The sequence below is a fragment of the Carassius carassius genome, chromosome 3, assembly GCF_963082965.1.
Source record: "Carassius carassius chromosome 3, fCarCar2.1, whole genome shotgun sequence".
NCBI classification, from domain to species: Eukaryota; Metazoa; Chordata; class Actinopteri; order Cypriniformes; family Cyprinidae; genus Carassius; species Carassius carassius.
The window spans coordinates 33,855,360-33,882,699 of record NC_081757.1 but is presented as its reverse complement, the minus strand read 5'-3'; the positions used below and the strand labels follow the sequence as shown (position 1 = coordinate 33,882,699).

The 27,340-nt window shown below is 39.2% G+C and overlaps 2 protein-coding genes across 8 annotated transcripts in view; one reads left to right on the top strand and one right to left on the bottom strand.

Moving 5' to 3' along the window:
- Positions 1-27,340, bottom strand: part of LOC132124973 (collagen alpha-1(XXV) chain) — a 712,477-nt gene that overhangs the window by 44,258 nt on the left and 640,879 nt on the right. The gene's annotated exons all lie outside the window — the stretch shown is intronic.
- On the top strand, positions 18,742-26,770 carry LOC132128169 (uncharacterized). Its single transcript, XM_059540162.1, has 3 exons — positions 18,742-19,536; positions 20,613-20,951; positions 26,636-26,770. Exons 1-3 carry the CDS (start codon positions 18,931-18,933, stop codon positions 26,768-26,770), a joined length of 1,080 nt encoding a protein of 359 aa, XP_059396145.1. The 5' UTR covers positions 18,742-18,930.

Below are 27,340 nucleotides of genomic sequence, written 5' to 3'. Positions count from 1 at the left end.
TTAACAAAGTGCTGCTTCTCTCTGCGCTCGCTGAACAGAGCAGATGCAGAGAGAGAGGCGTGCGCGCGCTGAGAGAGAGCTCACGCTCGTACGGCAGTACCTCCAGTTACTTGCAGCACTCTGAAAGCTGCCAGTTCACACCAATGCAACGTGACGGTGCGGAGCATCATCTTGATAGCACAGCGACTCTTTGTACTGCTGTCCAACCTCTGACTTTTCACCTATTTTTTGCAGCTGGATATATATCATTTGTTGCGTCTAAATATGAATGAGGATACGGTTATTGATAAATCGAATTGTTATTGACTTGTTCTTATGATTTAGGGGGGCTTAGGAACATTTTGGGGTGGCTTCAGCCCCCCTAAAATAGGCCTAACGATGTCCCTGCAAAGCACAATGCAAAACTGTGATATTTCATTCACTGATGCTCTACAATCGGCAGTGCTAAACCCTGAAGCACATATACTTGCTGGCAACCCACCGAAATAAAAGCTTGCTGATTTTAAGTTTGAAAATAAATAATTAAAATAATTCATATAAAAATATTAATTAAGATTCAAATTAAAATAATAATAATAATAAATATATTAGCATTTTATTTTTAAGTTTACTTTAAAATAATTGTATTTTTATTCAATATTCCATTTTCATTTTAAAATAAAATAGTATTTAGTATAATAGTATAGTATAATCACACTGGGTCATACCATGTGCAGCCCTGTGAGGACCCAACCAAATCTCCAGGTTCTCATACAGGCCCGGATTGGCTAATCGGGATCACCGGGAAAATTCCCGGTGGGCCGGTATGTTTTTTTGGCTACGAGGGCCGTTGTTGTCATGGCACTGGGTTGAAATATATATATATAAATATATATTATATATTTTTATTATTATTTTACCGCAGCCCCACTCTTTTTATTTATTATTTTATCACCGTCCCACTATTTTTTATTTAACATTTGCCTGCAAGATAATGATGATGTGATTATCTGTTGACTCCCTGGTCCCAACACGTCACACAAGTTGCTCAAAATAAAAAAAAAGTGAGATAAAAATGGATAACAGAAAGCGCAAATGCGGCGCTGAAACGTCCAGAATAAATAAGAAGAAAGCTTTGGAAACTGACGAGGACAAAAATGTTCTAAGCTGAGCACATTCTTCCTCAAAAAAACAAATGGAGACGACGAGGCCGGTAAGTAAGCTAATGTTAAGGTAGTTAGGAGCAGTTCAAGATGCTAGTGATGCTAGTTGTTTGCAAACCACCGCTCATGTAACAAACTTTTTCTTGTAGCTCTTCAGCAGCAGCCGCCTCTAGTTCAGTTTGCTGCTAACAGTGAAGAGCAAGGCCCAGTAACGTTACCAAGCTCCAGTCATGAGCCCAACACACCAGAATTGGCAGGTAGGATTGTCATTCAGAAGAACTAATAGTAATGAAGAGCCCTGCTCAATGAAAAATGCCCTGAGATAATTAATGATACCTGATGATTCAGCAATACATTAATGAAACTGAGATGATACTGTTGTTAGAAAGTGCAATAGATTTTATTTTAATCTTTATTTTTTATTTTGTTTTATATATTTGTTTTTATTCGATTTTTTTTCTTTATTTCAATGTTTGGATATTTATGAATACTAAAACTTAAAGAAAAGAGATTCTTACACTATCCTGTTATTTACTGTACTAATAAATCTTCACTGTAAAGCAAAACTTAGGCTATTGTTTTTGCACTGAATTGGAAATGATGATGTTTTTAAAAATTCAATGAATTACAAGACTGTAGGGAATTATTTTCTGAGGTTTTAATTACATTATTTTAATATAGTCAGTTGTGAACTAAAGTGGGCCGGTCCAAGGCATGAAACTCCAGGGCTGAAAATGAGTCCTAATCCGGCCCTGTTCTCAAATGAGAACCAGACTGAAACATGAACAAATGTCACATGTGTCAGGGTTCTGTCACTTCAGTTTAGTGTTATTCATGGTTTGTGACAGAGCCCTGACAATCCTGTCATGTCGTTGTTTTCATGTGAGCGGTGATCTGTGCGTTCTCGTCTACGTGGAGCGTATGTCATATGGCGCTCGCTTTGTCTCATTTCTTTCCTAACCAAGCTAAAAGACGTGTTAACGTGCGTGTGGAGAACGTCTGAACGTCTGCACGTCTGAACGCAATACTTAACGTGCCTTGGCTAATTTAAAAATATCGCTCGTACTTTTATGCAGCTACTTGTATGATGGATTAATAACTAACTAACTGTATTTTTATATGTAGGCTACATTTCTGAAATGCATTTTCTGTAAAGCTGCTTTGAAACAATATGTATTGTGAAAAGCGCTATAGCCTACTGTGGGATTACAAATTTATAAAATGTTAAATATAGGTTCCAATATAATAGTAGGTAATAAAGCTGACATATCCAAGAAGATCAAATCAAGAAAATCAAGAGTCTGAGATAATGACCTTTTGTCTTTGTGCTCTTCCTCACCAGTCTTGCCAGACTGATTGAATTAGCACCTATGCATTTGAATGACACTGTTATGCTGATGAGATCAAGGCTGGGAAAATTACAGTGTTTGACATTTTCCTGATTCAATTTGCATGCTTTGTTTACGGTATGGATCCCTCCCACTTAAAATGTATAAAAACTACAATGTCTTAAGGACAAGTTAGACTTTTGATGACTGCAGCGCCACGCAGAGCAATCTCAATAAAGAATCCTGCTGAAGATTACCCAAGAGTCTCCTGGTCCTCGTTTCTGAGTTCCCAACAGTTTTTGGCGCCGTGACCCGGATAGAGCTTCTCACCTGAATCCAGATTGAAACTGCAATCTCAACAAAGATCTGACTTCATTCCAGTCTGAATCTTTCTGTACAACCAATGGTTGGTGAGTGTACCTCTATCCAAAAGAACCTTTAAGACCAGAACAAATGTTATCCTCTGTGCCGTCAGAGAAGAGTTAACAGACAGCTGTAGGGTTTGGTTAACTAAGTTACCCTCTAAAAATGATATTTTAGAGATGGAAATAATCCTCTGTTTAGGCAGGGAAGATTAGCATCACATGCTAATATTTTGCTACCCTCTGTGTCTCGGCAGGGAAGTTTAGCGTAAAGTGCTAGAAGTTTGTGTTAATTTTTGGTACTCTCTGTTGATCAGAGAAGTTTTAGTGTTTTGATTGTGGTAAAAAAAAAGGAAACTCACAAGATGTTTAGAAAGAATGCTAGATTGATCCCCACAACTGAAAAAGGTGGTCTCGTGACTCCTTTGTGGTCTGATAGCAAATTCAAATCACTGTTAGGTGTGCAAATGAACCTAATAGTCACTGAGAAAGTTAGACAAGAACTAACTCAGAAATATGATATCCATCCAGACAAAACATGGTCTGTAGATGAGTGTAAAAAGGTACTAGGAGCATGTATTCGCAAGAATTTGCCTTAGCGCTAGCTACGCAACAGTCTCAGCGTAACTCAGAACTAGAGGAACAGAACAAAGAGCTCAGAGCTAGAGTATCCTCTTTGACTAGGAAATTTAACCGCAACAAAGCTGCAGCAAAAACTGATGTGGAAGAAGTTAGTCAGACTGATAGCATTTATCCTGATTTACAAACTTTCTTTGAAACAGATGTAGCCATCCAGTCAGTAACTGATGTGCCTGTAGATTCTGTTAAGGTATGTGGCGCTAGGAGGAGATCTCAGGGAACTGAGGGAACTCAAAGTGTTTCCCCCAACCCCTCTGTTGTCCAGGTACAAACTGTTACCAAAGTTCTAGGACCTAAAGATATAGAGAGACTATCCCAGAGCTTACCCTCAGCACGCACACATTTTTCTGAATTTAGAAGAGCATTAATCAGCAAAATGCGTCTCTACGACATGTCGTTAGCAGAAGTCACACAGCTAATGTCACAAATTCTACTTGAATCTGAATTCAACACCTTTGAGTCTGCTGTTACTTCTGAATAACAACATGTCAGTAAAGGCGATTTGAGGGAAGGTGTTTTGAAAATTCTAAAAAATATTATGGGACCCAAAATAGACTGGTCTAGAATCACTAACTGCGTGCAAAGGAAAGAAGAAACTGTGAGTGAATACACTGAAAGATTTTGTCAGTCAACAGTAACGTACAGTGGGATCGTTGATGATCCTGAAAGTGTGCTAGATGATAAGGGACCATTAGTACGCATCTGGTTAGATGGCCTTGTAGCGGAGTACAGAAAAGCCTTGCCATTCCTAGATCTCACTTGGTCTAACAAAACTCTCAGAAGTAATCTAGACAGTTTAGCTACATGGGAAAGAGATGCGGATGTTAAGACAAAAGTGAGAGTAGCAGCAGCAGCTACATTTAGCACAAGGAAACATGACCATAGATGGCCTAAAAGAGAAGGCAAATGCAATTACTGTGAAAGATCAGGTCACTGGGAGAAAGAGTGTAGAAAGAAGTTGAAAGATAGTAGAAGAAATGTTATTCCTAATTCTGCTCCATCTCAGCCCGCCTACAATCCTGAAGTAATTCCTACAATGACCACAGAAACTTTAGGACAACTCGCTCAGGTTCTTCTAAAAGCACAAAAAGAACAGGAAAAAAACTAATTGTTGGGGCTGTGAGTAGCTACCTTTACCCTGTAATCCATCACAATGACAAAAGAATTTTTGTGAAAGGTAGCATACAAGAGAAAGAGATTGACTTTTTGCTTGATACAGGTGCAGAAATTACCGTAATTCCTATAACATTGGCTGAAGGTTTAACATCCCATACAAGAAAACTAAACTTTGTTTAACAGGTGTAATAGGTGAAGATTCTGTTTTGTATGAAACCCCGTCCATAGATGTACAATTAGGCCCAAAGACTCTGACTACAAAATTGCTATGTGCTCCATTAAATACAGGTGCAATTCTAGGCATGGATCTACTCAGACAAGTACATCTGACTTTAGTTTCGGGAAGTCGTGGCCTAATGGTTAGAGAGTCGGACTCCCAATCGAAAGGTTGTGAGTTCGAGTCCCGGGCTGGCAGGAATTGTGGGTGGGGGGAGTGCATGTACAGTTCTCTCTCCACCTTCAATACCACGACTTAGGTGTCCTTGAGCAAGGCATCGAACCCCCAACTGCTCCCCGGGCGCCGCAGCATAAATGGCTGCCCACTGCTCCGGGTGTGTGCTCACAGTGTGTGTGTGTGTGTGTGTGTGTGTGTGTGTTCACTGCTCTGTGTGTGTGCATTTCGGATGGGTTAAATGCAGAGCACAAATTCTGAGTATGGGTCACCATACTTGGCTGAATGTCACTTCACTTAGACATGTCCTCAGAATCTGCTAGCATAAAAATTTCATCAGCACAAGTTTCTACCAATAATGTGATAACTCCTGAGTAGGCTTTCTTACAGAATCATCCAATTTGGGCTAAAGACAAAGATGATTGTGGGTTTTTGACAGGTGTAGAACCAGTCAAATTGACAGGAACGCCACCTCCTGTTACCAAACAATATCCTATCAGTAAGGAAGCTATACAGGGGATAAAACCTATTGTGGAAAAATTGCTGAAGCAAGGAGTGCTAGTTAACACAAACAGTCCCTGTAACTCACCCATATGGCCCATCAAGAAATCTAATGGGACATGGAGACTCACCATAGACTACAGAGTAGCCAATAAACATATTGATAAAATCACCCCCCTAGTGGCAGATCCATCTACAATTTGTAATGGCTTACCATTAGATTGTAAGGTTTTTTCTGTAATTGATATGTCTAATGGATTCTTTTCTGTACCCTTGCACTTTGACAGCCAGACATGGTTAGCTTTTACAGTTGTCTATGAACAATATCAGTGGACACGTTTCAGAATTCCCCAACTTTATACCATCAGGCTGTCAGACATGATTTGTGTGACCCAGAATGTCCAGTAAAACAGTCCACTATGATTCAATATGTTGATGATATTTTGGTAGCCTCTTCAGATCACGAAGGTACATCAAACTGAATTGGTAGCATTGTTGGACTATTTGCAGAAAAGTAGCTTTCACAAAGCTCAAATTGCTAAAAACCAAGTCACATTTCTGGGTCAAACAATTGGTGCAGGAAATAGATCTATTACACAGGATCGAGCCGCTTCAGTCAAAGCCATACCTCCACCTACGACCATTAAAACACTCAGATCATTTTTAGGAACAGCAGGTTACTGTAGACCTTGGATTGAAGAATATGCCTCAATTGCTCAGCCTCTCTATGACTTGTTGAAAGGCCAGGTTAAAGATTCTGATACTGTTTGTATGGAAGAAATTCACCTCAAAGCTCTCAATGATTTAAAGAGAGCACTATGTCAAGCCCCAGCATTAGGAATTGCACAATCTAATAAACCCTTTGTGCTTTATAGGCCATAAGGTGAAGCCGTTTTCGTTTAATCCCGTTCCCATAATAGGGCACTAAATTATTTTCATCCCAATAAAAACACCTATTTGTATTGAGCGCGAAAATGAAAGTTCTCCATGAGTAATCCTGCAGTTTATTTTTTATTAGTGTTTAAAGTCGGCAATAGTTCTTTCCTCGCGTAATCATATTTTTATCAGGAGTGATGAGGCAATCATCACGTGCTTCCCGCTAGACCAATAAGGTGGCCGCTTTTTGGAACGACATGTAAACATGAATCCAAGATGTCTGCGCCCTTGTCGTCAATATCGAGTAGCGAAGACGAAGAAATTAAGGCCAGACCTCCTTCAAAACTCCGCAATAAGTATTCTAAACAATGCTATATGCATCTCACGTCCATACATAAAGAAGAAATACAGGATTTTTCACGCACACGATGGGATACATTCAGAAACAGCGCCAAACGGTGGCTTGGCTTGCAGGTTGAGAGTCAGAGAATAGCAGAAACATACAAACATTGTCTAGAAATTGAATTTGACAATGTTCCCGAAGACGCTGGGTTTAACCCCACTTGCTACAGGCGTTTCATTGACAAAAAGCGATTGGATGCGGCCGAGAAACGGGTCACACAGCATCCTGAAGCTCAAGATGCTCAGTCTGTGCCATCAGGTAGTAGTACCTCAACAATTGAATGTCCGACAAAGAAACTTCGATCCAGGACGGGCCTGCCAGTAACTTGTGCAGGTCCAGTGCTTCCTGCCTTGTACATAATTTGTAAGAAAACGGACAAGTACATTACGGTTGCAGGCAAACGCCAGAAGGACCATCTTTCAAAGGCAGAAACGTTGTCAGCAGGTAGGTAAAAAGTACACACACACACACACGTTTGACGTTTTATGTCATATGCTGGGTACCATGGCTAACTTTCAATTACATAGATTTGCATTATTTTGGATACAGCTACAGTCAGAACACTCAATATTGTTTAACTGTTATAACACAGTTTGGTAACACTTTACAATAAGGTTCATTAATGTATTGACTAACATGAATTAACCATGAGCAATACATTTGTTACTCTATTTGTTAATCTTTGTTAATGTTAGTTAATAGAAATAGAGCTGTTCATTGTTTGTTCATGTTAGTTCACAGTGCATGAACTAATGTTAACAAGATTTTAATAAAGTATTAGTAAACGTTGAAATTAACATGAACAAATATTAATAAATGCTGTATATGTGCAGTTCATGATAACTAATGTAGTTAACTAATGTTAACTAACGAACCTTATTGTAAAGAGTTAAACCACAGTTTTTACTTAATGTTTTAATTTACTAATTAATTTAAATATAGTCTGCTTTATTTACAGGCCAGTTACTGAAAGCTGCTGAGATGAAGGAAGACACTAGCATTCTTGTGCATATTCGAGAAAAAGACTGTGTGTCTCTGGAGGTGCGATACCACAAGTCCTGTTACAGACAGTACACCAGGTTCCTGACAAAGTCTACTGCAACAGTTACTGGGACCTCAGATGAACAGTAAGTTATTATATTGTATTATCAAATAATAATGAGTAATTCCCTCACATTATTGCATATTTCTAAAGTAAAGCATTGACCACCTACTTAGACTGTATATTGCCATTTTGTCTGTAAACACAGTTTTGACTGCACAATCTCGGCACAGTAATTCAATATGATAAAATGTGTAGTGGTTTGTGAAGGAAATTATATATTATATATAATTTATTTATTACCATGTATTTTCTTTCTGAAAAATAAATGTAAAAAACTTCTCAAATCGCTTGGTCAATTGCTTTCAATTTGCTACTATTTATACTATATTTAAAATGGAAGCTATTGTGAAATAGTTATGGCACATAAAATATTTACTTTGCTGTTTTTAATGTGTTTTCTTTTCAGAAATGAGCCAACCTTCGATGCCAGCTACAAGATCTTCTGTGAGCGGATCATCCGCCATAGAATAATTGTAAACCAAGAGGTGCTGACAATGACACAGCTCAGAAGAAACTTTTTAAATCTTGTGAAAAAACACGAAGATCTTGATGCTTCAAACTACAGGTAATTTAAATACCATGAGTTTCTTTTGCAGCTTTGTAAAGAAAATTTGTGCAACATTTTATTTTTTCTCACAAAAATGGAATTCATAATAATGAAATCATAATTATATTTTATGATGTGTAGAAGCTGATACACAGTGTATTTCAACTAAATAGTTTTCAGTGTGAATATATCTTTTATTACATACTGTTGTGATTATCTGTCACTGTATCTTTGTTTCAGGCAGGATAAATTGAAGAGGAGGTTGACCCGTGATTTCCCCCAGCTGGTGTTTCACTCCCCCAACAAGCGCAACATCAGTGAGCTGGTTTTTGTTGAGACACTGTCTGCTGATAAGCTGATAGACAGGCTACCTCATCCATCAGGTACAGAAACAACTGAGTCAACTGAGGTAACTAGCCAAAGTGATGGTGAAAACACGGCAATTACAAAAGCTGGTCCGCAAAGACCAGGTTCAATGGCCTCTATCAATACTACAGAGGACACAAGGACACTTTATAGTGCGGCATTGATATTAAAGATGCTTCTATGTGACTCTCCTGGTATGAAATGCCCATGGCCACCCACGTCAGATGATTTAAATGTGAACGAAGCAAAATCTGTTGTACCAATCGAACTGTACAATCTGATTTCATGGATTATCGGTGCAACTGAGGAACCAACACTGGCCCATTATGTAGATATTCCAGATGATTTGAACTTAAAAGTGATCTCTGTTTGTCAAGACATTGTGTATCTCGCATCTAAGGGCCGGAGGCAGACACCTAAATCATTGTGTCTTGGTCTAACTATTCGCCATTTAACAGGTTCATCACAAATTGTGTCACTTCTAAATAGACTAGGACATTGTGCATCATGGGACACAGTTGTCAGTCTAGACACTAGCCTTGCCCAACTTCAACTAGTAGAGAGCAGAGACAAAATACCAAGGGATTCTCAAAGAAGGTTCCTACAATACTTGTGTGGGACAATATTGACTTTGGGGAGGAGACACTGTCAGGTCGTGGAACAACACACCACACAAATGGGATTATGCTGCAAAGTACTGTAGTCGAAGCTGTGTTAACAACAAACAGACAACCTCTACAGAAGGGAGTTTCCACGTTCAAAGCACCCCCTAGCATCCCTATAGAACAGTACCATCAGTCTAAAAGACAAGGACCACAGAACTTATCTCATCATGCAAGTATTCCATTACAGGCGGACACATACAAATTGAACACCACGTCTGCTTCACAAACTGAACTGGCATATGTTTTTGTAAAGTCCATAGATGCTGAAAGATGCACAATCCCAAGCTGGACAGGTTTCCATACGTTGCTTCAAGGTGATGACACTCTGCAAAAGTCAGCACTGTATTATCTTCCAGTCATTGAGGCTTCACCGACAGAGATGTCCACAGTAAACACAATTCTGAAGCGAAGTGTCCAAATTGCTGATCAGCTAGAACTGGACCATATAGTATTCGTTTTTGACCAAGCTATATATGCCAAAGCTCAGCAAATCCGCTGGAGAGACGATGACTTTACTCGGCGTATAGTGATTAGACTAGGTGAATTTCACACATGCATGTCCTATCTGGGCATTCTAGGAAAAAGGTTTGGAGATGCAGGACTGCAAGACATACTCATTGAGTCTGAAGTTGTTGCCCCAGGATCCATCAATGGAGTGATCAGTGGTCATCACTACAACCGCAGCATGAGGGCACACAAACTTCTGTATGAGAGTCTGCAACGCATCAGAATTCTCACCTTCTTAGACTCTTTGCCACCAGAGAAAAGAGATGAGTGTATGGATGTCATCAAATGTGCATTCCAGGACAGAACAATGGATGATTTGTGTGCAAATGAGAGCAAAATGGTCTTTGACAAAATGTGTTCAAAATATGCAGACTTTGTGAAAAGAAGAAGTGCGGAAAATCCAACGTTTGCCTTCTGGAGTTCATACATCGACATGGTCCAGACACTCCTTCTGTTTGTGAGAGCAACACGAGAATCGGAATGGCAGCTTCACCTGTCAACAGTGCGCTTGATGATGCCATGGTTTTTTGCATACGATCGTGTAAACTATGCTAGATATTTGCCTTCATACTGGCTGGAAATGGTCAATTTGCCCATCACACATCCTTCTTGCCACAGTGAGCTCAGTGTTAAAGGCCAGTGGACTGTCCAACGTCAAAGTTTCCATGGATTTGCCTCAATTGCTTGTGACCAGGCAATTGAGCAAACATGCAACAGAGATTACAAGACAAAGGGTGGTTGGACAGGGTTAACACAGAATAGAGCTCCAGTATATCGCTGGATATTGTCACAGCATGAAAGGGCTGCCATAGCAAGACAATGTGAGGCAATGGCAGGTAAATCTCCTGATATAAGGAAACGAAAAGACCTTGACAGTACACGAATTTATGCTGATGAAAAGGCTGTGACCAGAATAATTTCCACCCTAGATTCCATGTTGAATCCTTTTGACACACACCAAGATGGCATTGTGTGTCTTAGCTCTGGGATAGTCGCAGCTGAAGAAATCATGAGGGATTTGCTCGCAGCTCTGGAAAAGGGGGAAAACGCTGTCAAACAGTTTATGGACCAAAGACTGTTATCACCATCAGTTGATATATTCGCTCCTATAAAAACACAAAAACTAAAGACCTTCAGTGACCAAAGAAAGACAAAGAAGAAATCTGCAGCAGGCAAGGAAGTGATTCTGCGTGCCGACAAGAAGCTATTCTCCAGACTACTCATCATTGGTCAAAGTAGAAAGATTGACCTGCGGGAAATTCTGTCCTACTCCTTGGGAACTGTGTCATATCCTTTAACCAGTGCTGATGGTTCACTTGCTAAAACAAACAAATCAGCTCTTCTGGATTTATTGCAAACCAAAGGTGGAGACTGTTTAGTTGACAAAGTTCCGGCAGATGGAGCTATTCTCTTTGATGGCATGGCAGTCATTCAAGGCATTCGGTCCATACCAAGTACCTTCGGAGAGCTTGCTGACACCATACTGCAGTACATGGTCAAGCTTGCTCTGAAGCACAACTGTACACGGATGGACTTTGTGATTGACCAGTATCCGGAAACAAGTATTAAAAATCTAGAACGGTCACGTAGAGCTGGTGGTGGTACACAACTGGTGAAAATTTATGGACGGGATCAGAAAATGCCAACACAATGGAAAAAGTTTCTGTCAGATGGAACAAACAAAGAGGCTCTGGCAGAATTCCTATATGTTATGTGGCGAGATGCTAATCTTACCACTGTGGGCAAGAACTTAAGCTTGTACATAGCACATGGTCACCTGTGTCACTGCGTGACTGTAATGGAGGGACTACAAACTCTCAGTGCTGTAGAAGATCTGACATGTGATCATGAGGAATGTGACACCAGAGTGTTTTTACATGCACAACATGCTGCGCAGGAACATCAAACCGTAGTCATCAAGAGCCCTGATACTGATGTGGCAGTGATTGCTTTAAGTCTGCAGCCAGATTTACCATGTAGGTTATATTTTTTCACGGGGGTTGGCAACAAAACAAGGATCATTGACTTAGCTAAGTTCTCATGAGCTCTTGGCACCAATGTGTGTTTGGCACTTATTGGAATCCATACCTTCTCAGGTTGTGACTCTACAAGCGCCTTTTATGGCAAAGGCAAAAGAAAGGCATTTTCTGTTGCTTGCGAGAAAGAGGAGTACATGACTGCATTTACAAATCTGGGTAGCAGTTTTAACCTGGACCAGTCTACCTTTGAACCACTTTGCAAATATGTGTGCCACCTGTACGGCCAGTCATCTGCCAAAAATGTGAACGATGCAAGATACAAAGCATTCTGCATGGCATCGTCAGCTTTGCCAGAACTATCCATGCCCCCGACAAGTGACGCCCTGTACCAACACTGCAAAAGGGCAAACTATCAAGCAGCCATAATGAGACATTCTCTGAAAGGTATAATGTGTGCCCCTTCACCCGTTGGCTATGGATGGCACCTCGAGGATGGGGAGTTAGCAGTGACCTGGATGACTAGAAATCCTGCCCCTGAAAGTGTGTTGCAGGTAGTCCACTGCAGTTGCAAGCAAGGCAAATGTGAGACTGGAAGAAGTTCCTGTATGTCTGCAAGACTGTCTTGTACTGATTTATGTCGGTGCCAAAATTGTGCAAATGTTTCCCAAGAAACAGAGGAAAGAGCTACATGGGATGATGAGTCTGATGACAGTGATGGGGATGATACTGATGAGTAAAGACACACTGTGTCATATCTTAAGCTGATTTTGAGCTTGGGCCAATGTTTACTTTGTTTTTATCTTTCTGTGATTACACAGGACCTATTGAAAAATGTGATGTATAAAACATCACAGTTTGGCTAAATTTACAATGTGTATGTTTAATTTCGATTGTTGCAAATTTTTAAGTACAAGTGTACTTTCTTCAAACGTGTTATATTTAATGGTTTACATTCACACTTTAGTATACTAATGCACCAATACCTGTCTCAGATGTTTAGGTACGTGTATAAATGTCAGTTTGAGACATATTTTGTGTTGCTAAAATTAATATAAATAAAGATACAAGCAAAAACAACAGCTTACAATTTGCGTTTTTTTTTTATTCACAATTTTATACATTTATGGATCGTGACAAAAAACTGCAGGATATTTTGCGGAGAACTTTTAACATAAAGTCCAAAAGGGTGTTGTCAATGCAAAAATGTTTTAAAAAAGTAGTGCCCAGGTGTGGGAATGAAAATCACTTTCTAGCCACTTTTTCCTAGTTCACCTTATGGCCTATTATGTACATGAACACTTAGGCTTTATGACTGCATGTTTAATGCAAGATCATGGGGGCAGTTTACGCCCAATTCATTACTATTCATGTAAACTTGACATAGTTGCTCAAGGCATGGGCCCATGTCTTAGAGCAGTGCAGGCAGTTCATCTAGCTCTTCAGGCTTCAACAGGAATGGTGCTAGGACAGACTATAAATGTAAGATGTCCTCATGCAGTGTCCGCACTAATGAATCAAGCAAAAGTCACTTCTGTCACCTCCTCTCGCTGGGGAAATTGGTTAACGACCCTCACAGCCCCGAACATTGTTTTACAACGTGCACCAGTAACAAACCCATCCTCATGTATGATGTCTGCAATGACTGAAGTTTTGTTAGAGGATGAAGGTGAAATAACTCACGATTGTGTTACGCTTACATACGCAGCTATGAGTGACATAAAAGAAACTCCCGTAGAGAATGCAGTATTGGAGTTGTTTGTTGATGGTTCAGCTCAAGTCATTGAGGGAAACAGACGAGCAGGTTATGCAGTAACTTCCATCACTGAAGTTGTAGCTTCAGGCCGTCTTCCAGATCATTTTTCAGCTCAAGCTGCAGAACTAGTAGCCTTAACTAGAGCAAGCACGCTAGCTTCAGGATCGATTGCAAATATCTACACTGATTCCAGATATGCTTTTGGGGTGGTTCATGATTTTGGTGTCATTTGGCAAACTAGACAGTTTCTAACTTCTGCTGGATCCCCCATCAAGCATGCTGGATTAGTAAAAGATTTATTGTTTTCCATGAAACTTCCAAAGAAATTAGCGGTGATCAAAGTGAAAGCACATCTCACAACTAACACTGCAGAAGCTAAAGGTAATACTCTTGCTGATGTTGCTGCTAAACAGGCTTGTTCCTATGCAACTGTACAAGTGTGTTCAGATAGTATAGCACAGAAGACAATTCTGCCTCCTAAATCAATTATTGATCTGTACAAAGACGCTCCTCTATATGAAGCATGGACATGGGTAGACAAAGGGGCCACAGTGGATTCATCTGGATGCTGGACCAAAGAGGGGAAGTATGTCGCTCCCGAATCACTGCTGCCATATTTGGCTCAACAAATACACAATTTGGGTCATCGTGGTCCAGCAACGATGAATCACAGGTTCTCAAATCAATGGTGGAATCCAAAATTCAGAAATGTAGCAACCGAAACAGTCAAGAGATGTGTTACATGTCAAAAAAATAATGATGTGCCAGCAGCAGCTACAGCAGCAACACATACTCCAGCTCCACCAGGACCATTTCGTCACCTGCAAGTTGATTACATATCATTGCCTCCTTGTAAGGGAAAAACTGATGTTTTGGTAGTATTGGACAAGTTCTCTAGATGGCTAGAAGCTTATCCAACAGGGCGTGCTACAGCTGCACATACTGCTAAATGTCTAGTCACGGATTTCATTCCCAGATGGGGATTACCAGATTGCATTGACTCAGATCAAGGTACACACTTCACAGGACAGGTAGTCAAGGAAGTGTCTAAAATGTTGAAAATTAAGTGGAATCTTCACTGCCCCTATAGGCCACAAGCATCAGGACAAGTTGAACGAGCAAACAGAACTATAAAAACCAGGCTAAGCAAAATGCACCAGGAAGGAGTACCATGAGTCGAGGCACTGCCAGCGGTATTGTGTAGTATGAGAGCGTCACCTAACAGATCAGTAGGACTGAGCCCTCATGAGATTATTACAGGACGCCCAATGCAGATGCCAGGTGTGATTGATCTTAGAAATGCTGATGTACACATAGCCTCAGATGCCCTGATCACTTACTGTGAAAACCTCACAAAGGCAGTACAGAGTGCCAGAGAGAGAGTTGAGTCGTGTTGGCAGACTCCACCAGAAGGGGGACACACAATCATCCCAGGTCAGAGGGTCATGATAAAGTCATTCAGAAACAAGCCGTTAGAGCCTAAGTGGCACGGACCACATCAAGTGATGTTGATTACAGCAGCTGCAGTGTTTTGTCAGGGAAGGAAAACATGGACTCATGTTTCACACTGTAAAGTTGTTCCTCCACCTACAGGGATAGGATAGGACACATGGACCAGTGAGGAGCCCAGGAAAGAACCGAATGCAACAGGCTTCGGGGGCCAATCCTGCGGTGAAGATTCCCTTTTAGGCATTCCCCCACCTACTAGTCCATCCTTACCCCACTGTTCTTTAGGTGTCACAGTAATTAAGAAATAGGGAAAGAAAGAAACAACAATAGCAGACTCAAATCGACCAGAGGATACAACCCTAGTGTTTACAGTTTTTTTTTTACAACAAATGCTGCTCTGTCATTGTTTGTTTTCTTTCTTACTCTGTGCAGATACCACTTGATGGCTGTCCCGAGGCCCATACACACCAACCTCCTCACTTGTGTATGACGACACCACTTTTAAAAGACAACCAGACCCACAACCGAGCCAACTGTCATGGAAGAAAAAATAAATAAATTAAATACACAAAACAGAGAATCATACACGGGAACTTCAGTCATCCATCAACATGCACCGGTTTACTGGATCCAACAGAGAACTTGAACAAAATTAAACAAGACATTCTTGAACTTTCATCAAAATTACACCAGATGACTGAAGACAATTCGTAATGGTTCGGAAACCTGTTAGGTAAACCTTGGCTGTGGATCAAGGAAATAGCAATTCTGCTGTTGTTCTTACTACTGGTGTACTATCTATGCGTCCACAGTATCAAGTGTTTTATTCAACAACTTACTCATGCCCATCACAAGGAAATGACACTTCCGACCAGAAAAGATTATTACCCATAAGAACTAGACAGACCCTAGCTGCATGTTTGTTTCTGTGTCAACATGCCATTCGTCACTACAGACAATCAACACAGAGCAAGTGCTATGTGCCTGTAACGATCACAGGTTACAAGAATGAACTTTTAAATGTTTAAATTTTTATTATGTGAGTGTTATTAGAACTCTCAACGGGAGGACTGTGGGATTACAAATTTATAAAATGTTAAATATAGGTTTAAATATAATAGTAGGTAATAAAGCTGACATATCCAAGAAGATCAAATCAAGAAAATCAAGAGTCTGAGATAATGACCTTTTGTCTTTGTGCTCTTCCTCACCAGTCTTGCCAGACTGATTGAATTAGCACCTATGCATTTGAATGACACTGTTATGCTGATGAGATCAAGGCTGGGAAAATTACAGTGTCTGACATTTTCCTGATTCAATTTGCATGCTTTGTTTACGGTATGGATCCCTCCCACTTAAAATGTATAAAAACTACAATGTCTTAAGGACAAGTTAGACTTCTTGATGACTGCAGCGCCACGCAGACCGTTCTCAATAAAGAATCCTGCTGAAGATTACCCAAGAGTCTCCTGGTCTTCGTTTCTGAGTTCCCAACACTACAACTAAATTTGAATTTAATTGAATGGACTTGTCTTATTTGAGACACTGTTGAACAGTAATTTAAGCTATTATTAAATTAGATTAAGTAATTTTCAGCAGAGAAAATCACATTAATAGCTATAGACTACATAGGCCTAGCTTTTAACTAACACTTGCACTTTTCCTTTTCTTGTCTTTTTCATTTATAAAAAAAAAAAAAAACCTAGCTATGTGTTCTACACTAGACTAATTGAGACTTGTCGTGGCACTTGTATACTGTAGTTGTTCTCTTGTTGACCTGACTGCTTCTATTGTTCTCATTTGTAAGTCGCTTTGGATAAAAGCGTCTGCTAAATGATTAAATGTAAATGTAAATTTAGCAGCAAATTGGTATATCAGAATTATTTCTGAAGGGTCGTGTTACTGGAGTAATGGTGCAAAAAAATTCAACCATGAAATCTCAATAAATTACATTTTGAAATATATTCAAATAGAAAACAGCTATTTTAATAGGCTAGTAAAAATATTTCAAAATTTTCAAATACAGATTTGCAGTACTTGGATCAAATAAATGCAGGCTTGGTGAACAGAAGAGACTTCTTTAAAAAACATTAACAAGCTTACTGTTCAAAAACTTTTGACTGGTAGTGGATACTATAGGCAACTTAAATTTTTCTCTAAGTTCTAGCTTTTAATTGGCTTAGAAATTCATAACTGCTGGACAATAACAAATAATAATGATTTGTTACAAACACTTTTTTTATCACATAATAAGGCAGAATAGTTTCTATACTGTAATAAATGCTATGTCAATTAGCACTGCATTGTTCATATACTTTATTTATAACCTGCTGGAGATTTTTTTGGATTTGAAAAAAACAAAACCGAAAACAACTGTTTTCAAACAGCGCTAGCTGGACGCTGTTGTCCAGTTATGACTTTCTACGCGAGAGCGCGCTCCGGCTTCGAATATGAATGAAACACACACTCATGTTCATTTCGCTTTCTGAGTCCTTCACGTTAAAGCCCTGCATTTCAGCCCGAGCCCGACGGACCCCGACTTATTTATGCCCCTAGGGCCGGGCTTCGGGCCAATTTTCACGTTATAGCTCACATGCGGGCCGGGCCTCGGGCCTTTTTTGGGTTATCCTTCTATTTATATTTTTAGACATGAATAAAAAAAAAAAAAAATGAGAAGGTGACATAGAGGATAGAAAAACAAACATAGACATTTCATAACCTCATAACTTTCATAATCTGATAATTCAACCCGTTATAATGATACTGACATACTGACATGTCAGTCTCACGCACGCACACACGCAAGCTTTTCCGTCAGCGCGACCCACGATTACACTACACTTATATCCACTTATTGTAGCTATTATAGCCCTCTAAATTAATGTATTAATCATAGCCTAGTTGGCCAACTAATAATTATAAAATGATGATTCATGCAGCGGCGAGCATTTCTGTGTCTGCACCTGTTGCTGCGGGCCACGCAGGAAAGAAGAGAGCGCTGGCCGAGTTTGAAAACATTGTGGAGCAGGACGAGGATGACGACGATGAAGTACAGCAATACATGCGCCTCAATCACAACATGGACGGTGATGGACGAGATGTGCTGCTATGGTGGAAACAGCACGAGACCCTGCTACCGCAACTGTCAAGACTGGCTCGCTCTGTGTTTAGTGTCCCGCCAGCAGCAGCAGCGAACGTGTCTTCAGCGCAGCGGGAAGAGTGATAGAAGAGGAGGACTGGTTTAAAACCTTCCACTCTGGATGCTATTCTTTTTCTCCACAATGCTCTGTAAGAGTACGGAGCCCCTAAAGTGACCTTTGCAAAAAAATAAAAACACAGACTTTCGCGTGCGCACGAGAAACTATGACGTGCTCACGAGAAACTATGACGTGCGCACGAGAAACTTTCGCGTGATCAAGAGAAACTATGACGTGCGCACGAGAAACTTTCGCGTGACCACGAGAAATGTTTTGCGTGCTCACGAGACACTTTTGCGTGAGCACGAGAAACCTATGGCGTGCACACGCATCGCAATTTCCATTTTATGCATTTTGATTTAGCATCATCACTAATGTGTTGGTGAGAGTGTTTAGAGCGTAATTTTTCAAAAGATCTCAACATGGAAGAAGATTTTGTTGATTTTTTGAGGTCACGAGATATTTCTCAAGATTCGATTGAGAAAATAAAAGAGGATAAGGTAAATTGTTACAGTTAGGATAATTGATCAATATGCATGCTTTCGTTGCCAATGTATTTATAGCTGAAATTTCCTTTTAGATCAACATAAGTGTCATTGCAATTATGACCGAAGACGAACTTGGAAAATATATTGTTAGATATGGGGATCGTCTTGCAGTTAGAGCATTTTGCCGTCAAAGACTCGCAGTATGTGAAACCACCAAGTCCACTGCACTGCAGAGATTAAGAGACAAGATCCAAAAAAGAGGCAGTACATCAGCAAATGACGGGTGTTTATTAAGCAAACTTTCAGGTATCGGCAACAAACATGCTTCTAAAGAGACCAGACGACTGGAAATTGGGTGGCTTCATTTTTATAAAGGAGAATTTCACCAGGTTCGGACAAGACATGGAGGAGGAACGCGACATGTGACGGTTAAAAAGAACACTTCGGTTGAGGAACTGATGATGATTGGGAAGGATTTGTTTTTTCCTAAAGGGATTTCTTCAAAAGGCCCAACTGCAAGCTATACCTTTGAGATGCAAGATTTCAGCCAGACCACTATTCCATTCAGTCTTACAGTGAATGAACTATATGAGCAGAGTAAACTCAGAATGCTACGACTGTACGTATGCACGATGGAAAAGGATTTGGTCAGTTCTCCCCAAGTTTCATCAGACTCGTCCTCAGATTTTACTCTTGACGAACTGGAACGAGAGCCAAGAGTGGTAAGATGGATTAAAAAAGTAATTTATGTGCTTGTCTGTTGTGAATCTATTTTATAGAGAGAGAGGTAGAGAATAGGTTGATGATGTTATGTACATTGTATATCTTTAGGTGTTTATATGCTTCCTGTCCTGTGTATCTATCTATTTATAGAAAGAGAGGATTAAACGTTAATTTAGGGCTGTGCAAAAAATCGAAGGCGATTTTCATGCGCATCTAGTCAGTAAAGGCGCTCCTAGTATTCTCCAGCGTTCAGATCAGGATTGCCAGGTATTTAAAACAAAACCCGCCCAATTGCTTCTCAAAACTAACCCAATCGCGTTTCGTTCCAGGTGATAAAATACACATTTTTTTGGCAGGGTTGCCTTGGTAAAATTCGCATTTTAGGGGCTAAACATCACGTTATTGGGATTGGGGTCGCTTCAATTCGCGGACAAGAAAAACAACCGCAGACTTGGCAACACTGGTTGGACTTTACTACACATATCCGTACTTCACTGAAAATCTACACAAAATCGATTTCAAAATCGCAGGCGATTTATTGCCGATTTAAAAAGCGATTTTGTGTAGCTTGTCCGTGAACTACGTACGGCTCTGTGTAGTAAATGCCCACCTGAAACAGTGTTGCCAAGTCTGCGGTCGTTTTTCATGTCCGTGGGTCGAAGCGACCCCATTCCCAATAACGTGACATTTAGCCCCTAAAATGCAATTTTTACCAAAGCATTTCTGCCAAAACGAAATTTTGATCGGGGAACCCCATGGAAAGGCGATTGGGCTAGTTTTGGACTAGTTTTGAGAAGCAAACGGGCAGGGTTTGTTGTGAAAACCAGGCAACCCTGATCTGAACGCACGTGCTGGAAATATACTAGTAATTACAGGAGCGTCTTTACTGATGAGATGTGCATGAAAATCGAATTCGATTTTCTTCACAGCCCTAATGTTATAATGTACACTGTATATCTTTAGATGTTTATATGCCTTCTATATATCTATTTAGATTGAGAAAGAAAGAGAGGGAGAATGAGTTAATAATGGTATAATGTACACTGTATATACTTTATTTGCCTCCTTTTAACAGACAGAGAGTACTAGGAGAACCAGAAGCATGGCAAGAATATTAGGACAACCACTTGTCCAAACAAGTGATCCTGTGCCTGTCAATCATTCATCACTCATTGAAGAAGAGGATAGCTTCTCTACCAGTCAAAATTCCAGAGAGGAAAATTGGGCATCCACTCCTCATGACCATGAATCTGATGATGTGGTGTGTTTGAGCGAAGAGCCAGGGTCATTCGTTGCTGTGTCTTATGATCTAGAACTGGAGGACTCCGAGATCCAGATTGGAATTGCACATGATAATTTTGCCATTTTGGATTACACTCTTTCCTGGAATACAGAAGATGGGGATCCTAGACAGGTAGTTATATGTATGATATTATTTATTTATTTGTACTATTTTTTTTATCTTATTTTTTTAAAACATAATTTAAACCCTTAAAGTGATAGTACGCTTAAAATCTGTTATTTATTCTGTTTTGATTTTATTTTATTTTTTTACTGTGGAAAACAACAGGAGAACCTTGGAATCGTTCTACACTGTAAATAATAGTAAAATATAGCCTTTGGTTCATTTAGAAATTCAAATGAGTTTTTCCTTCCACAAATTCAAATTTTGTGTTTTATGGAAACAAAGTTAAACAGGTTTGAAATGACATTTGGTGAGTAAACTATTACAGAATTACTGTATCATTTTAACATTTACTGAAACTTGTAAAATGTCATTATCACACTCATGACAGAGGTATATATTTACATATGCTTAATGTATTTAAACTTTACAACAGCTAAGTCTGACACCATAGATGTAATACAATTAAATTATCAACAGTACGCATGAAGTGGTTTGGATGTGGTTTTAGTTAATTGTAAATCACAAAGGCACAGTGTTTTTAATGTTATCTTCTCATGTTATAATACACTATTTTTGAATCCTGCGGAATCCACCATTAATAGATCAACCTCAGACAGAAGGATCATTTTCTGCAGAACAGCTGATTGAAGAATCAGAGGATCCTGAGAGTATGAAAGAAATCCAAAGTGTGAAAGTGAGAAGGGTCAATATAGTAAAAGATGTTTTGGAGATCTTCTCAAAACCCGAAGTATTAAAGCAAGTCCTGCGTGTAGAATTCACTAATGAAAATGCCATTGATGATTATGGAGTGTCACGTGAACTGTACACTGCCTTTTGGGAAGATTTTCTTGCTCAGTGTGAGGGTGAGGAAGAACGAGTTCCAAGACTGAGACCAGACTACTCCGAGAGGGAGTGGCAGGCTGTTGGAAGAGTGTGGGTGAAAGGCTATGTTGATCATGGTGTGATGCCCATCAGGTTGTCTCCGGCATTTATATTGGCTTGTATTGATGGTGTCGACTCCGTTGTTGAAGAGCTCTTGATGTCCTCATTTTTTAAATATCTGTCTGCATCAGAGCAATCTGTTGTTGAAAAAGCTATTCAAGGCAACCTGGATGAAAATAATGCAGAAGATTTACTTGATCTCTTCTCACGGATGGGTTCATACTGCTTGCCTCCAAAAGAAAACATTCGTTCTGCTATTTTGACAATGGCTCACAAAGTCCTCCTTCAAGAGCCCAAATTTATAATTGACTGCTTCCGGACCATTATGCCAACTGGCATTCTGAATCTGACCAGACAAAGCGTACTTGAAGCATACGAGTCAAAGAAAGCTACAAACAAGAAAGTGTCACAAATGATATAGCCAGCAAAAGATTGCTTGAACCAGCAAGAGCAGCTGACCCTTAATCATCTGCAGCGCTATGTGAAAAATCTAGACCAAAGAAAGCTGGAGAATTTCTTACGATTCTGTACCGGCTCTCCTGTCATGTGTAAAGACAAAATCGAAGTCATGTTTAATGTATCATGTGGCCTTGGACGTAGGCCTGTTGCACATACATGTGGAGCAGTTCTCGACTTACCGTGTACATACAGCTCTTATCCAGAGTTTCGTGCAGAGTTTGACAATGTACTAAATGGAGATTGCTTTGCAATGGACATTCTATGACTGTATTAATTGTAATGAAATGGAGTAAGTCAGGTTAAGCTTATTTTGTGTACACTGGTTCATGCAATTTTGTTTGTAATGTAATTTAATCATTCTTGAACTTCCTGAGTAGTTTCTAAGACGTTTTAAGATTTTATAGTTTGATTAGCTTTAAATATGTTTTATGGAGTCAAGTTTAAATTTTCAATTTCAAGTTTCTGTTCCATTTTATACAAAACATTAAATTCCACTGAATTGAAAGATAGAATAGCTATCCTGTACATTGGTTTACAGTTGCAAATATTTGTTTGTTACAAATCAGAAGCCAGCTATTAAATACCCTATTAAAAAAATTGTTAGATAACGGTTTAGTGTTTAGAATTAGACATGGAGGAGATTATGTAAATCATTATGTTTCACCCCTACTGGTTTCAGGGAAGTTAAGCTTGTTATTAAAAACTTGTATAGAAGCGTTTTAATACACAAACATGTTCATACATTTCAGGCAAACGGTCTTCCAATCTATTCCTGTTAAATTTTAATGGGGGGAAAAACAGACAGGCCCTTACGCACTGTAATTTTAATCCATTTAATATTGTTGACACTGAAATTTTTTTTCTTTCCTTTACAATTTACTGTAATGCAGGAAAAACATGTATGAGTATCCATGTTTGTAAACATTGTTAGATGTCAGCAAATCATTGTCTGTATTCAAGTATAATAATCAATAAAATGACCCCAACTGTGTTAAAATCTTTCAGTGCATTTGATGCTTATTAAATTATATCAAGGGAGGAAAAAAAATTCTGCATACGAGTCTAAAGTGATCGTTCACAAGAAAATCACAGTTCTGTTATTTATTTGTGTTGCTTCTAAACAAGATAGACTTTGAGGAACACGTTTAACAGAATTTCAGGCATTAGCAGCCTGAGAAAACATTCACAACAATTGTATGAAAAATGGTGACAGAGGAAACTGATAACTGCTTTATGCACATTCTGCTAAACATTTGTGTTCCACACATGGGCGGATCTACAGGGGGGCAAGGGGGGGCAGGTGCCCCCCCACTCTAGAGCCTTGCCCCCCCAGCTGCCCCCCTAACTTTAATGATCCAAAAACTGTACTTACAAAAACAACCCACCACTATGTCCAATACATTTACCAAAAGTGAACAATTTAATTTTTAATTTTAAATGTATTATTCGCCCTTCCCCCTGCCCCTCAAATACTTAGTTACGTCCCTGATTCAAACGTGCAGAGCGGCGTTCGCTCAGTCTGGCTCATACACACAGCGAGTCTGCTTCAGTGCGGTGGCCCTGCAACCAGAGACTGATTATAATTTCCTTGATTCATTTATGTAAATTACAAATAAAATATTAGTTGCAAATAGTTACAATTATTTCACTAATACAACAAGCCTTTCTTTTTCTTTATTCCCTTAAATCGCTTTAATAATTAATTAATTACTTTAAATAAAAATACCCAATTTTAGTTTGGGCTGTTATGTTACAACACACAATACAGTGCCAGTTAGGAGATCGATCATTTGATTAGCTAAGCCTAAGCAGTCCTATTAAATCCAATTCCTCTCAGATATCACAGCAATGAAACCAGGTTACAACTGGGGAAATAACAAATACAATAGAATTAAGTAGTCTAAACATAACTGGTGTGTGTGTTGTGAATTAAAAAACGTTGTAGTGTGTAAGGGCATGATTAAACAATAACTACTGTAGTTTAAAAGTGTTTTTGTGTTTTTTTTTTAAAGCAATTCATATATAGGGATTCCCTGTACCCCTGCCACCCTGCCAAGACCTCTTGCCACCCCTTTGCCCCCCCATGCAAAATTTTCTAGATCCGCCACTGGTTCCACAGAAGAAAAAGTCTGAAAACACAATTGTAAATAAATTACATAATTTTCATTATTTAATAAGACTAATAGAAAGAACCTTGCCTAAACAAATAATAACATATACTCAATAACATTAAAGGGTAAGTCCACCCAAATAAAAAAAATTATGTCATTAATAACTCACCCTCATGTCGTTCCAAACACGTGAGACCTCCGTTTATCTTCAGAACACAGTTTAAGATATTTTAGATTTAGTCTGAGAGCTCTCAGTCCCTCCATTGAAGCTGTGTGAACGGTCTACTGTCCATGTCCAGAAAGGTAAGAAAAACATCATCAAAGTAGTCCATGTGACATCAGAGGGTCAGTTAGAATTTGTTGAAGCATCGAAAATACATTTTGGTCCAAAAATAACAAAAACTAAAACTTTATTCAGCATCGTTTTCTCTTCCGGGTCTGTTGTGAGTGCGACTGCTGTGAATGTTGATGTACAACACTGCTGACGTGTTTTCCGGTGTGCCCAATAACAAAGAAAACACGTCAGCAGCGTCAGATGAACTGAGGTCTCACGGGTTTAGAACGACATGAGGGTGATTCATTAATGAAATCATTTTTATATTTGTGTGAACTAACCCTTTATGCATTTTAGAGAATTACTTTTCCTGAAAACTGTTGCCTAAATATTTACATAATACAAAGTGCACCTTTAAACTGCTATACAAGCCTTTTAAAATGTATAGTGTTACATCATAGTACTTCTTTAGCAATAGCATTTGGGCATCGGATATCCTGTAAATAAAAAAATGCCACCAACCCCTCTATTTATTTTCAGTCTGAGCACAGGTTACAATAAAGTCAGTATTGCATTCCTTAGATGCAAGTATAAGTCTATTGCTTGATAGGAGTCCTTTGGAAGCTCAAAGTTTGCTTCAGTCATAACAGAATTACAAATGTCATAGACATCACTGTCACAAGGTATAGATGAACGAAATGTGCATTCTGTCTTGCACAGCTGTAGGTCTCCTGGGTCCGCTGGTGACATGTAGTTCTCTGTTCTGTAGAGCTCTGGGAATAAGTACATGACATTGGGTGTACCGCTCGGCACTCTTTCGTTTTTTGAAGGTCTTATTACATGTGCATCCCACACACGTGCAGTTTCATCCAATTCATCCTGCAATTAAATAAATAATTATAGACAAAAGGTTTGCATTAAAGTTATTCAACCTGCAATTGGGAGTGTAATTTTTTTAGTCTCTAGATCATCAATATCCATAAACATGTTTCATTTAGGTCTTCATTAAAGTGACTTTTTAATGGAAATGTAATATTTCGTAAGGAAATGGTGTTGAGAATATTGTGATGAGTAAAAAAAAACTAACAGCATATATTTATAATTATAACCCCACAATTCCATGACTTAGACTTAGAATTTAAGGGATATATCATCCAAAACATGTTGTTCCAAACCTGAATGAGTTCCTTTCTTCTGTTATACACAAAATAAAATATTGTGAAGAATGCTGTTTACCAAGTAGTTTTTCTTACTGTGAAAGTCGGTGTCTACCATCAGCTGTTTGGTTGTCAGTATGAAGGTAAGGAGCTCATCCAGGTTTGGAACAACATAAATCATTTTCAGTTTTGGAATTTAAAGGGATAGTTCATCCAAGTGAGTCACACTCATGGACTTGGGGGGTTAGTTTGACCCCACACAGTAAATAATCACCTGTATAAAACAATATACACTTTTGATGATGCAGATTATGAAATTTTCACAAATAGGCATTAGGCTTTTTTTTTTTTTTTTATTAATGTAAATTTTTATTACACAATTATTTACTTATAAGGTTTGTTTTTACTTCATTAAAATGTGAATTGTTACATTAATTCAGTAAAAACTCTAAAATAAAACATATAAATTGGCAATGTTACGGATGATAACATGGATTCGCGATACTTTTGGTGAATCGCAAAGCAATGCTTTATAGGTAAACTAGGTAAACTTTTAAGACAAAACTCACCTGGATAATTCCCAAGAAACAGAAACGGATGAGATTTTTATCCAAAAATCCCCCATCGAACAATCCTCTGTCCTTCAGGTCAGTGAACAAAGAGATGAAAAATTCCATGCATTCTTTCCTGAGGAATCCCCACCAACTCTCTATTCGCTGATTGGCTGTGCTTGCACCTTCCATGTAGCTGTCAATGTTGGAGTCTGGCAGAATGTTGCGTCTGAGCAAACGCTGGAAGTCTCTCACGTGCCCGTTCTCTGTTCCACAGTTGCCTCTCATGATCCGAGGACAGCCACCTGAACTCTCCACTGTTTCCACGTAGTATCCTCCGACGACCTTCGGGTCACTGCTGGTTGTGAACGCATTTAGCCAAATGATCTTCCTTGAAAAGCCGTCAATACAGCCGTTAATACAAATACCATATGGCTTTAGTTTATCGTAGGAATCAAAATGCCAGATGTAATTCGGTCCTTTTGCGAAATAGTTATGCCGATGGAGACGTCGGGCTTTCCTAAATTCTACTCCAGCAGGATCTAAGAAGCTCAAAATGAAGCGAACATGTTCTTTTCTAACATGCAGTCCGTTTTCGTTACACTTTGCATGCATCCACCTGTATCCATGGAGCTGGCCTGATGTTTGGAGTTGATGCTGAATAAATGCGATAGCGTCTTCGAAGCTTGAGTAGTCTTTTCGTCGAAACAGGCGTCTAGACCTCAAAATGCGTTTTAGATGCCGCTCAGTGATTATATATCTGTGTCGAAATGCAAGAACAGAGACAATTTCTCTGTACTGAAGGCCAAGTTTAAAATAGATCTCAATTAATTCGTGCGCATCCATGCTTTTGCTTCCAGAGAGTGATGGCAGAGAGTGAACCGGAAACTGTAACGCGTGA